Source organism: Rhea pennata, chromosome 2, assembly GCF_028389875.1.
Source record: "Rhea pennata isolate bPtePen1 chromosome 2, bPtePen1.pri, whole genome shotgun sequence".
NCBI lineage: Eukaryota > Metazoa > Chordata > Aves > Rheiformes > Rheidae > Rhea > Rhea pennata.
Genome location: NC_084664.1, coordinates 158,778,477 through 158,791,577, shown reverse-complemented (window position 1 = coordinate 158,791,577; position 13,101 = coordinate 158,778,477). Strand labels below are relative to the sequence as shown.

The 13,101-nt window shown below is 41.4% G+C and overlaps 1 protein-coding gene across 1 annotated transcript in view; it reads left to right on the top strand.

Annotated features, from left to right (window-relative positions):
• Nucleotides 1-13,101, top strand: part of COL22A1 (collagen type XXII alpha 1 chain) — a 235,298-nt gene that overhangs the window by 161,585 nt on the left and 60,612 nt on the right. Inside the window, exons 24-28 of the mRNA XM_062568435.1 lie at nucleotides 9,721-9,774; nucleotides 10,134-10,187; nucleotides 11,203-11,256; nucleotides 12,494-12,547; nucleotides 12,966-13,001. Coding sequence (XP_062424419.1) covers nucleotides 9,721-9,774; nucleotides 10,134-10,187; nucleotides 11,203-11,256; nucleotides 12,494-12,547; nucleotides 12,966-13,001 — 252 coding nt within the window. The remainder of the gene's footprint in view (nucleotides 1-9,720; nucleotides 9,775-10,133; nucleotides 10,188-11,202; nucleotides 11,257-12,493; nucleotides 12,548-12,965; nucleotides 13,002-13,101) is intronic.

The window sequence follows — 13,101 nt, the reverse complement described above, 5'->3', positions numbered from 1 at the left end:
TGCTTGTGTACAGAACAGTATCATTCCAGAGAGAAAGCAGTGATTTGTGTTTTGTAATATTGAGGGCAGTGTCTCAGCTAATTATTGGCTGTGTGAATTGGCAATTGCAGATATAGCTTCTGTGCTGCAGTCTTGAGGGAAGAAGCAATTTAAAAGGTATTTGCTATTCAGAAAGCATGCTGCTTGGAGCACAAGTTTGTTTTTGTGGCTTTGATGCTTACATTTCTACTAGTTATAGCAGGTTGAGAGTTGGCTAGCTAAGGAAGGTAGAGGCAGGGGCTTACAGCTGAGTGATCATTCTCCAAGCGAGGGACGATCTCTTAAGCTAATGATCTCATAGCCTCCCTTTTTTTTTTGGCTAGAAAATGCTCCAATTTGCACCATCTGCAACTTCATGAGGACTGAACAATGCTGTGCACGTTATATACCGCCAAAGAGAATTAACTCCATCTGGGAGCAATGCATGCTGCCCTTCAGGGTAATAACACTGACACTTGCCGATGGCTTTGGCTCTTGCCACCCTTATAGCCAATTTCAGCTGACCCTGGTCATTCCCATAGGGTGATATCCTACAATAAGAAAAGTATCTTTGGGAGTGTCTTCAGGCAGGAAAGAGACAGCCTGACTTCAGGCTGACCACTCCAGAGAAAACTGAATAGCTCCTCATTCACTTTTCAATAATAAATTTGATAATCTGCAGGAGTTTGTTTGAATAATCAGTTAAGCTTTGAGAAGAAATGGCAGGAAGAATCTCAATTTTTACAGCTATTGGTGATGTATGCTGCAAACATGACAAACTGCCAGACAGCAGATGTTTTTTTCTAGCTGATGTTTCATATGTTTCCTCTGGCAAGCTATGCTCTTGGAACTGGGAAATACGATCTAGAAACGGATTCTCATGTAGACGTTTTGTAAGGAGCTGTTTACATGTCTGCCGAAGCCATCAGAGAGGAAATCCAGTGGTTTGCAGGTCTGGGCAGATGAAGGTTCTTGTATCCAAATGGGAACGTTGCCCTGCGAAGCACTACTTGACACTTGGTTTATGTATTTTAACATGTCTTCCTTTGCTGTGGCGTCTGATTCAAGTGTTTCATCATTAGCTTTCAAGAGGAATGAAAACTGTGTTTTCCGATGAATTTTAATTTATTTTTTCTGAATATAATACTAAAAAGTCCCTCCAAAATAGCCAACTATATGCCACTGGGAGAAAATTTTCTGTGCTTTTGGGGGAAGATTCCTCTGTATTGATTAATTCTGACTGTATCCAAACAGTATCATATTTAGTCAGCTCAGGTTCTCTGTGACTTTTAGCAAATATATGTATGTGCATGTATCAGCAAATTTATGCATATATCTGAGAAAACTACTGACTTAACAGTAAGTAGTCTTCCTTTCAGGATAAGCTAAATAAAGCTTGCAAATCATATGTTAACTAAAACTGGATACTGCCCAAGCCCCATCAAGGAATTCTTACATTTTCTGTTCCTTCAACCTAAATTTAAGAACGGAAAAGTATTGTTCGTATTTCTGCAGTGGCACTCTGTCCTGAGCATATTGCTGCAGGTCTTCATATTTCTGTTTGGAGAAAGTGCTTACATTTAGGTTGTGACAAAAATAATTTACAGCTTAACAGCAGTTTTTGTGACACTAGGTTTTCCAAGCACTTAATCAGCATTTCTATTTTATTGTTTGGATTTTCCCAGAACATATTCTTGAAGAAAAATTATTTCCGTATGTTTTACTTACATAGATAGTCTTCTCCAATATTTTAGGAAGTCTGTGTCACCTGTTCCTGTGCCATCTCCATGGTGTTTAGAGCCAACTTATTTTAGGCCATACATAAACTAGATTAGGACACTGAAAGAACCTCATTTCCCTCTGTTATTTTAAATTTAAATACATTTTTGTTTTGTGATATGGCTCACCTTGTTGATAACTGTGCAGGAAGAAGGAAGGAATGGGGATAGGTGTTGTATAAGTCAATTTGTTGCTGAACAACTTAGAAAAGGCCATGAAAGGATGTTATCTGATCCTTACCCTGAATTCTCTATTCTCTCTATTCTATAAACCCTGGAAAGTCTTTGGACAAGATGGTCTGTCCTCCTCATTGCTATGAGACAGCTGCTGGTTCCTCAGCACCTTCAGAAGATGCTGTATTTTCTAGAGAAGCATAGTAGAAGAGCCTGCATCCTGCAGAGGAGCAGAGGTGGATTGTGGCATCGAGTGCCTGGGGGTACACAGGCTTTCAGTAGTTGCTGGCTTTTGTCAGTGAAAACTGCCCTTATCACACCCAACCCCAGTGAGAAGCTGCGGAATAAGCAGCTAGCTGCTGTGGGGAGAATCCTCCTGAGTGCTGCTCTGGAGCAGGGTCAGAAGATAAAAGTTTCACTCTTGATGAGCCATTACCTGGATTTATTTACATTTGAGAGTTAATTTAGGTGGCAAATTCTGGAGCAGCAGTTCATCTCTTGGCTGGCTATGAAACTGGTGGCCATCCATTCCAGTAGAACAGACAGATTCTGTGGCACTCTCAGAAAGAGTTGGAAAGAACTTCTCACATAGTCTCAGCGTGTTTTAAGACAGTAAGGTAGCACTATTTTTAGTGCTACAATCTAATTCAACTTAATTCAAAAATTTCTTTTTTTTTCCCTAAATCAGCTAGGATTATAAGCCACTACACGCGCTTATTTGCTCCAATTGTGTCCGGTCACCATCCTCAAAAACGAACATTTACTTTCAGTGGCCTTTAGAAATGAAGCATTTGCAACATCATTAAATACAGAGTAGAGAGACTGGAGCTTATTTCCCCTCTGGATATGAATGATTTTCTGTGGCAAGGGCACACACATCTGAACCCATAATGTCTTTATGTCTTTAGGGGGCAGGTTTAGCTTAGTTGGTTAGAGTGTGGTGCTGCTAGTGCTAAGGTTGTCGGTTCAGTCCCCGCATGGGCTATGCTGAGGGTTGGACTAGATGATCTCCAGAGGTCCCTTCCAACCTTACCATTCTGTGATTCTATGTGGTTATTTATTTGTATTATTTTAGTTTCTAGGAACCTTAATCACAGGCCAAACTTCTGTTGCAGTAGGCTGTTAGTAGGCAGTCTGAAGAAATGGGCTTTTCTGTAACATGTTTTCAGCTGAAATGGATGGATTCTAAGCATGGGAAACAATGAAGTTCTGTGTTTCTACATGATCGCCAAAGATCTCGGTGTACCTTGTCTATCCTGTCATCTGTTGAGAGGAAGAGCATTTAAAGGAGGGGCTGAAGGCAGATGATGAGGTACTGTTGCAAGTGTTTTTTCTAGGCAGGAAGGGATATCGTGGGGCAAAAGGAGATTTGAGCACCTCATGTTCAGTTAGTGGTCAAGGCTGCATTCACAAGCTCAACAGAGATGGGGGCTCATTGCCTAGTCCTACACAAGGACTCAGACAGTCTGAGCTGAATCACTGAACACCAGGGCTGAGATTCAGCTCCAGATGCAAGTAATTCCATATAGCAGTCGATTCGTGGGCATGTGGGTGTCCAAACGCCCGTTAGAGATGATGAAGATCCAGTTAATGCAGTTAATGGAGCCTGGAGAGCTGTTGTGCTCTCCTTAAAGCAGATACAGTTGGTCAGCTCAAAGGCTCTGTAGACTCCACTATCTGAGCAGGTAGGCACTCTTTCCAGCAGTGGGTAAGTAAAGCAGAACTCAGAAGTCTCTGAGTCTTAAGGGAAGATGCTGTTCCTTAGGGTTGTCACGTTTTGGGGTCTCAGAGACTGTTACACAGCTTACCTTATGCTGGATAACCTGGTGGTATAACAGACCTGTGGGGGAAAACTGGAACAAGCTGTACCCTTTATGATAGTGACTGGGTAGTAATTTAATTACTATAGATTTATCCATAGAGTTTGTGCTCTAGTCCAGCTTTTCTTAAGTAACTCAGAGGAAATAAATGGTATCCTCTGAAATGCATGGTGTCGTAAAGTCCCTTTTATAATGCAAATTAATGCTGTGAAATATAAGAAAAAGATATAAGCCCCCGCTGCAAAACTCAGATTAAATTCAAGCTATGCCTGTGCTGCTTGAAATTGGAAGATGCTGCTCAGAGCTATCTTTAATAAGATCTATACCTTTAACAAAATGAAGAAAAGCAGTACAGGTCACTAATAGTATTGGAACAGAAGACTGTAAGGAAGGTGGTTTTTTTCTTATTTGCCTCACTGAGTCAGTAAAACAACTCAAGGAAAGTGAATAGGGAAATAAAACTTCCTCTGCAGACAAGTGAGATCAGGTCCATATCTTACACTAAGTGGAAAAAATTAAACAAATACTGCCTTGCACTGAAAACAAGAAATTCTTCTGGTGAGACTGCTACTGCAAAGTCAGCTTTACTCAGAACTTTTGTGGAGCTGGAAAGACAGTCAGTTCAGAGAATTTTTCTGTTCAAAACACTTTATTTCCTAAAATATTGTTGGTACTCCAATTATAATGCCACCTGGTGTAATAACTGGAGACATAATACATATATGAATTATGATGCTATCACTAAAGTTGAATATAAAGCATGTTTCGTAGGCAAATCTGTTGGCTCCTTACGCTCTTGGTTTTCAGTGGCATGAGGAACAGCCTTTTTCTGTATCCTCTTATCTTTCTATTGGTTTGTGAGGCAGAATTTAAGCAGAGAGAGCAATATAATGCTCTAATGTGGCATTACTGAAAATAATCCAGAGGTGCTGTGTCTGTGGTAGTATGTGGGGTGAGAAATGAGAACAGATCTGAGGAACTGATTTCAGAGACATTCAGATGCAGCAGAGGAGAGATGGAGAGCTGGAATAGCAAGTGAAATAGAGTGAGATGCGTGGACTGCTCCCCAAAACTGGCTGCAACAACCTAGTCCTCATGTCTGATGGGGGAGAAGAGCAAATAGAGAAGCCGACAGGAAGGATCCATAGGGACTCTCTAGGAGGTGAAACTGCAGGGAGCAGTTGGTTTTGCAGTGGAGACAAGCACAGATGCTGAAGGGGAAACAGCTTGTTGGTACAGTGGTTGTGCGTTTTCTTAATGTTATGGCAGCAGACAGGATGTTCTCCTTGTCCCAGAGGCTGTTCTCATTCAGACTGACGGGCTGCCCAGAACACCTGGCCCGCTTGTCTAAGCCTTTCTCCTCAAAGTACAAGAGGATCCAGTCATTCTCATGGAATAACATACAGAAGAGACGTCTGTGCAAGCTTTGCCTCCAGAGAGAGCTATCTGGAAAAACCATCAGGCTTCGGTTTCTGTCTTAGAATGTCATTTGTTCACCTCGGCTTAAAATGCAGCTTTCCTATCTTTCATGGAAAAGAGATTTGGGCCCCAAACCCTGCTGATGTAGTCACAAAGAAAGGTTTTTGTTCCTTTTTAGAGCTTCCTTAGGGAGTGCAGATCCTAAATCTGCCTTTCCCAGTCCATCTTTGAAGCAGAGTATGTACTGGAAGAGAGCATCCTTTAGTGGTTCCTGGAAGACAGAAACAGCTGTTCCTCCAATATCAAGAGTTTCAGGTTTCTTTACTGAGAACTGTATCTGCATTACTTTGACTCAGGAATGGAACAGGATGCAACATAAGCCCACCCCCGAATGTTTTGTAGAATTGTCCTCCCCGTACTCACATCCCGACATACTTTCCGACAAATGTTTGGATTTTAATGATCATTCAAAATGTTTAAAAATAAAATTGAAAATATTTTTTTAAATGTTGATAAAAGATCTGTATTTTACAGTTATTTTCCAGACTACGTTTGTATGGTCCTATCTTAGAGAATGAAGTGTTTTATAAGTCGGTCTTAGCCTCAGCATATAGGAAGCATCAGTTGGAATCTCTACCAGCCATGGTAATGTTATTGCACATACAATTCATCATACACTGATGAAAAGTAGCAGGTAAAGACAACATGATTATAGAAAGAAGAAATAAAAATAAAAAAAAAGTGTTTTTTTTTCCTCCGCTTTCCTCCCCCTTCTAGATCAAGGTTTTAAAGGGAACACACTGGAGACTAGATCTGGGGCAGAGATTCTGATATGTATAATTTGTTGAATGATCATTGAAAAGCATGATCAGTAAATTCGGTTACTTCAGTATGGATTCAGTGACAAAAGGGAATCATAGAAAACAGATGGTGTGAGATTTTGGGGCAAAGCACTACAGGCTATGCTGCTGCTGCTGTTTTTTTTTTTTTTTTTTTTTTTTTTTTTTCCATCATAAGTAAATGCCGTCAGTGAGTTAGGTCTCTTTTAAATACTTAGGAAATCCCTGCTCTGAAATATAGTCCATTTCTGAGGACATGCAGAGGTCAGGAGAAGGGGCAAAACAATCGGGATTTAAATACGAATTAGATTGATTTGGTCTGGATAGTCTGGCAAAAGGGGAGGGGTGCTCTACAAATTACTTTTATGTGTCATGGTGTATTTTTGCAGCTTTTGAGTGACCATGCCTCTTCATTTCTCTGGGTCCCAGTTGATTGGTGCAGCCCTGGCTGCAGAAGGCAATAAATCCAGTAGAAGCAATAGATATATTGGTGTATGCAACCAGCTGGACCAGGCTGGCAGCATCTTGTGCATCTCCCAGGGATACTTGGCATCCCAAGTATACTCATCATATAAAACTGCGCTAAGTCCATCTTGGAGAGGCTTTTACCAGAATAGCTCTCTAACAGTGGGTGTAAATTTGCTCATGGTGCCTGTGTGCACCTGATGGAGTAAACCGGTTCTGGGTATAACGTCCCTTACGATGACTCTCGCAGGATATAATAAAACTGAATTATTAGTGGTTATGGCAAGTGTGCTTCCATTTCAGGACATATGCTGCATGAGCTTTCTGTTGGATAACAAGAATATCTGGAGTTACTAGGAAAGATAGTTTGGACAAGCAGGTTGTGGAACCTCATGTTTCATGGGTCATGGTGGTTACCGTTAGATGCTGGACTGAGAATTCTTTTTTGGGGCAGATTGACCCATATCTCTGTGTGTAGGGTGACTTGCATTATGCTCTGGAGATGTTCAGGCTGGGACTGGGTCCAGGCTGAGGTTTACTGTAGTGCGACATTGTTCCTTACTAATTGCTTGCTAGATGCCATTGTTACAGAAGTCATGATGGGTTGGTAAATCATGTAAATCAGGAAGAAGTCTAGGGAGATACCATTAAATAGAAATAATATAATCCGTCTTCTAAATCAATCTGCAAGAATAAAGCATGGCTGACCCTTTCTGGAGAAGGCTCAGTATAAGACAGATTTCTATGCGCTTGATGGAAGCTCCCTGTCATAAGGTCATGGGGAATGTGAATGTGATGGTAGGAGGTGGGGGTGGGGGTTACTGAGAGAGATAAATAACAAAGGAAGAACCAGGAAAGATCAATAAAAGTAAATTTTTCACTTTATCTTTCCTGCAGATACATATAATCCATTTTGCTGCTGAATCAGTTTGTCATTATTTTTCTAAATTTAGCCCAAGTTGTGTATGTGAAAATATACAGTACACTGCTACCCCTACAAGCTTAAACATCCCTTTGGTGGCCTTGTCCCATTCTCATCTCTATCCAAGCAGCCTCTTCTGCCATCAGGCCGTCCTTTGCCTTCTTTCCCAGTACTGCACTCATTCCTCCTGGCAACCTCTCCATGGAGCACAGACCTTCTGCAGGTCTCAGTAATATTGTCCTTGTAAAGCTAGAGTAGGGTCAATAAGGACTTCCACATCCCAGGCAACTGATACCAATCTGTCTCTAGCCCTTTCCTCTCTTTTGCCATCCCAGGAAACCTGATACCAATCCTCCTGCTGCCTTTTGCCTTGATTTGTGTCCAAATGTGCTGCCTTTTTTCATGCCAGCGGCTGGCTTCCCTGACTCCGAGTGCCTATCTGGAGTTGTCCTTTGGCCATGTCAGCAGTGTGTGGTATTTTTTTCTAGCACAGGGCTAATTTGGACTGCTGCTCTCGGAGCTTGATTCTTTTCTTTGAATGACAAAGTCTCCTTTAAGTGATGCATGGGCCTGCTGAGACTTCTCCTAGTGGGGCAAGAGGTCCTTAACTGCGGCACCCTCCCGTAATGGCAGTGTCCTCAGAAGCAGATGCGTGACTCCCCATGACTTATGTCAGCAGCATCAGGATGTCCCAAGGCATGTTTTTCCACTGATTTTTGAGCTGTGCACATAATTGAGGCACCCTAAATAATAATGGTGGTGGTAGAATGATTCTGTGGCTATTGTAACTCAGTCACAGTGAAAGCAGATTATAGGCAATATGTGTCAAATATATCTGCAGCTTTCTTTTCTGGCTGCTTTGCCCCATCTATTGGTGAGAAGCTGTTTTCTAGCCATTTTTTCCAGGCGTATTCTAAAATGACTGCTTATCCACTACCTTCCCCGTTGAACCATGCCACAAAAAGACTCTTTATCCTTCCTTGTTTACATCGCTTTCTTCTCTTCTTCATCTACCTTTGTGCTTTAAAATGCTAATATAGATATTAGCTGTAGTACCACAATTGCAAAAGCTGTGACTTGTGATATTGAATAGTGACACAGATCTAGCAAGGAAAATCCTGACTTGCCATTTTCCGTTTTGTATCTGTTCAGCTTTAATTCCTTACGCTTCCCCCCCCCTCTTTGAAGTACAAATATCAGAACTCCCTCTGTACTACTAACTGAAAATGAATGAAACGGTGATGTTAGGAAAGTAGAAAGAGAGAGGCAAGGTAAAACTTCAGCTCAATTGTGTATCCATCCTTATGTTGTTTGCTTAGGTCTTGATCCAAAAAATACATGAACATGTCCTTCATTTTGAGTAGAGAAGAAATCCTATCTTGTCTTCAGTGGAAGCTAAAGATAACAAATAACTCTGAATCTCCGGCAACTTGTATCTGCCAAGTATGGAAATTTTTTTTCCGAGGAACCCAAAGTAAACAATCTACGTGGTGCTCAAAAATAAATCTCTGAAAAAGTGATGGGAAAATATTCTCTCAATAGCCCAGAGAAACAGTTGAATCTCTATTGCATGACTCAAAATTAGATTGAAAAAAAAAGGCTGGTATACTACAAGCAATATTATGCTGCCTGGCGATGAGTAAGAAAGACTGTTAGGACATTTCCAATTTAATTTATGCACTGAGATGTGAATTTGTGAGATCCTTTCACTGTCAACAAAGTTAACATAGAGTGCTAAAATTATGGAGTATTTCTTTAAACCCCCTTGAGTTACTGTATCATTTTTCATTAGATGAGGCACACACATAGACTCCCATTTACCCCCCAAATAAGTAAATAGATAAACACAAGCCAAAAGCCTATTGCATTCATTACTTCAGAGATCTTTTGCAGAGGTAAATTGTTCAGAGAGAAACAACATTAATCAAGATGAAATTAGGCTAGATGCCACAAGAGGTTCCACTGGACAAGCTTTGCATTGCACGCTGCTGCTGATTGCCTTCAACTCCTTCATTTCTCATTTTGGAGCCAAGGATAGAGTTCATCTCACAGGGATAGAAATTAGTAGCTTGTGCAGCTGCCTGCAGAAAGCAGGCGCTTCTGCTCTGCTTGTGAGCATGGTTCCCTGGGAGCGCACATTGGCATCTCTCCATTTTTTGGACAGAAGCTGATGAAATAAAGATCAATGCTAATGCTCGTCAGAATGGTCTTCAGTGAGCAGGACCTGAAGCTTTCAGCCTCTATCTGTAGGTCTGATAAACTGTTTTTTGCTTCTACCCTTATAGGGACCTCCAGGGCTCCCGGGCATTGCTGGACCCCCTGGGCCTCCTGGAACACCAGTAAGAAAACAGACTTGTTTCTTGATTTTTTTATCAAGAAGAGAAGAAGCAGTTGAGGTCATGATTTAGGTCATGATTTCAGTGAAAACTGAGCCAGGGCTTCTGGCAATGTATGTTTTCTTTTGTACTTTCTCGCTGAAAAGCCACAGCTGGCCTTAGACGACAGCTTCTCTGCACCAAATGCTGGATCTGCATTGATGCCACCTGAAGATGGGTCGATGTCTGCAGAGCTCCCTACAGCAGTGAACTGTCTGCTGGGGAAGGGGGAATCGCATTTGAACAGAAGACAGCAGTCTCCAAAGAGGCAACTGTAAAGGGCAGAAATGCTGATGATTCTCTGTGCTGGCTTCATTTTCCAGGGGCTACCAGGAGAGATCGGTGTTGCTGGTAAAACTGGACCACCAGGACCAGCTGTAAGTTTTGAGGAACCACTTCCTTGGTCTCCAGGCCTTGTGCCATCAGTTACTTTGCTTCTAGAGTAAAGTCTGCACTCCCTTTCCTGCAGCTTGTCTGCATGCAGGGTTTCAGTGCTGGCTACAACACTATCTCCTTTAATGCAAACATTAGACTCTGATGCCTTTCATAAGCAATAATTTTAACAGTTATGTACCAGCACTGACCACGTGTGGCCCCGCTATTCCTATGCACGTGGACTATGACACTTTCTTTATATGCTGATTTTCAAAAATCATTTTGCATCTGGCAAAACATTTTTCTCCATACCTGTAGTTTCCTTCGTCAGGCCTAAGAGCTGAAACAAAAATCTCAGATTTAGGAGGGCATAGCAATTTCTGTTGGCTGTTAAAATCAATAAATATGAATTGTAATGTATACTTACTATTAAGAAGTGCCACCTACAGCCTCTAGTGTTCAGTGATTGACTGACACTTGGAAAGGGGACAAAACTTCTCACTGTTTTATATGCATTACAGGAAGTCTTTCTAATTTTTATCTTGCCAAATGGTTCTGTCTCTAGGTGTTATAGGTATTGTATAATTTAATTTTAAGAGTCTTTGTATTGTATAATAAATTACTGACATTTAAAAAGAGAAATAGACTTTAAAAATCTTTATAGCTATAGACAAGAGACTTATAGTGAATGATAAATAAAAATGTACTCTTTAAAGTCATTTAAAAATCCACAGTACCTAAAACTTCTATATTGTTGTGTTTTTGTAACAACACTGACCTCCAGTGGTCATTTACCAAAACTAGGTACCAAAACTGGAAAAGGAGGCAAGTGGCTATGTGCATTGCGCTGTGTAGTTTAAATCACAGTAGTGAAAAAATCAAAAGAAAACGCCTTGAGGTGGTGGTTCTTCTCTTAAGCCAGTGGCAAAGAGAGATGAAATGAGCATGCTTATGCTGAGCTTACTTTTAGCTGTTTAATGAAAAGGCCCTTAGAGCTGATAATTTTCTCTTATTTAGGGGTTACCTGGCAAAGATGGATTAAATGGTCTTCCTGGACTTCCGGGTCAGAAGGCAAGTGACACCACGTACACTGGTATAAAGCTAGTTGCCTGGGCAGCTTGTCCAGGTGAGCTAGCGAGCGTAAGTCAAAGGTATGGTGGATCCCCAGAGCTGAATCCTCCTCATCCATTTCCGCATCTCTGAGCCGCTAGTGAAATAGGGGCCAAATCCCTGACGTGATTGAATTGTACCGAGTACTTTGTGAAGATGGAATTGGTTGTAAATATGACAAGGGTGAGAGAATCTATTCCAATCTTCCTATCCTATTCAACAAATACAGCTGAGCATTGCAGAGAAGTTTCTACTGTCACCCAGGAAAGCCAGCGACAATGACAAGAAAAGGCATTTTTCCAAGACACAAATTGCAAAAATGAGAGAAGAGAAACAAGAAGGAAGTGTAGCAGGCCCCAAAGACAGTCTTTTCTTTCCTCCCTGAAGGGCCATCCGTGCAAGTCTTCTCTGGATCCATATGACAGAAAGATGGCTCTTTGTTGTTTCCCACCTGTTACGCCGTACTTGAAAGCTTCTACAAATGACAGATTTAGGAAGCCTTCTCTCTTCTGCTCTCTGTCCAGTGGGAGAAGAGAGATAGGAGGAGATATAGAGATAGGAGAGGTTCTGTTTGAGTTACCATTACTACGTAAATGAAACATCAAGGAAAAGTGCCGTCTGCTGGGTGTAATAGCTGTTTCTATGTGGGGACAGGCTAGGCTTTGGGGATTCTGACACTCTGTTGGAATAATTATGACAACCCTGAACCATTTGCTACCTTGGACTGCGTAAGACAGTACTCTTCTTGCCTCTGACATTTGGGCACTGTTACCCTATTTGCTCCAATGACATGCTACATTTATGCTTACTTCTCTTATGTGACTGCAGGGAGTTCTTGAGCCCAGGTCCAGCAGAGTTCTCAACTCTCATTTTTTGATGAATAAAAGTGAGACATTGGAACTTGGAAAAAGGAAGATTCTGGAAGAACTGGGACTGAATTTGCCATGGATATCTTTAATGTAACACTGGTTGACTTTGTGTTATTCCAGAATTATTCCGGTAGGGTGATCAGTGCTGGAGATATGTCTACAAATAGTACAAGAATGAACAAACAATCTAGGAAACATATTGTCTTATGGCTCCATTTACATGCTCAGGCTGTTACTGGATATCTCAGACAAAGAATTCTTCACTGTTGCCTGCAGATACGCTGTACTGTCAGAGGAATTTGTATATACGCTTCTTGTGTTTCCTGCAGGGAGAACAAGGAGAAAAGGGTGAGGAAGGCTTTCCTGGAAAAGCTGGCCCCAAGGTATATGTTTTCGTTTTATAGTTTGTTGTGAACATTGAGTTAGCCGAGATTTGATTCTGATTTTCCTTATAGTGAAATCAGTTGAGTAAGATCCTTGTAAATTTGGAGGGATAAAAGGAAGTGGAGATGTGGATTACCTCAGGATTTCACAGTTCATGGTGTTTCAAGAGGTCAGGTCCTGTTTGATGCTCCTCTCTCAAGTCTGAGTGTATAGAAAGACCTGAAATGGCACTTACACTGGATACTTGTGGTTTGGGATCCCAAGCTGGGGACTGGCCAAGAGGCCAATTTCAGTGGCTTAAGGAAAGGTGGAAGAACGTCGGTTATGACAATAAGGGACACACTGTAATGATGATAAAGCTTTCTTACAAAAGTGTCAGTCCTGTGCACCATTAATGTTGTACTTTTGTTTTTCTAGGGTGAACCAGGCAGCCGTGGCCAAACTGGTGAACAGGTGAGTAGGAAAAATTATTTTAGCATCCAGGACTACCTGTCAGGGCAATATAAAGTGATCACATGCAAGAATAAAGCCATTTGTCTATAACAGGATAATT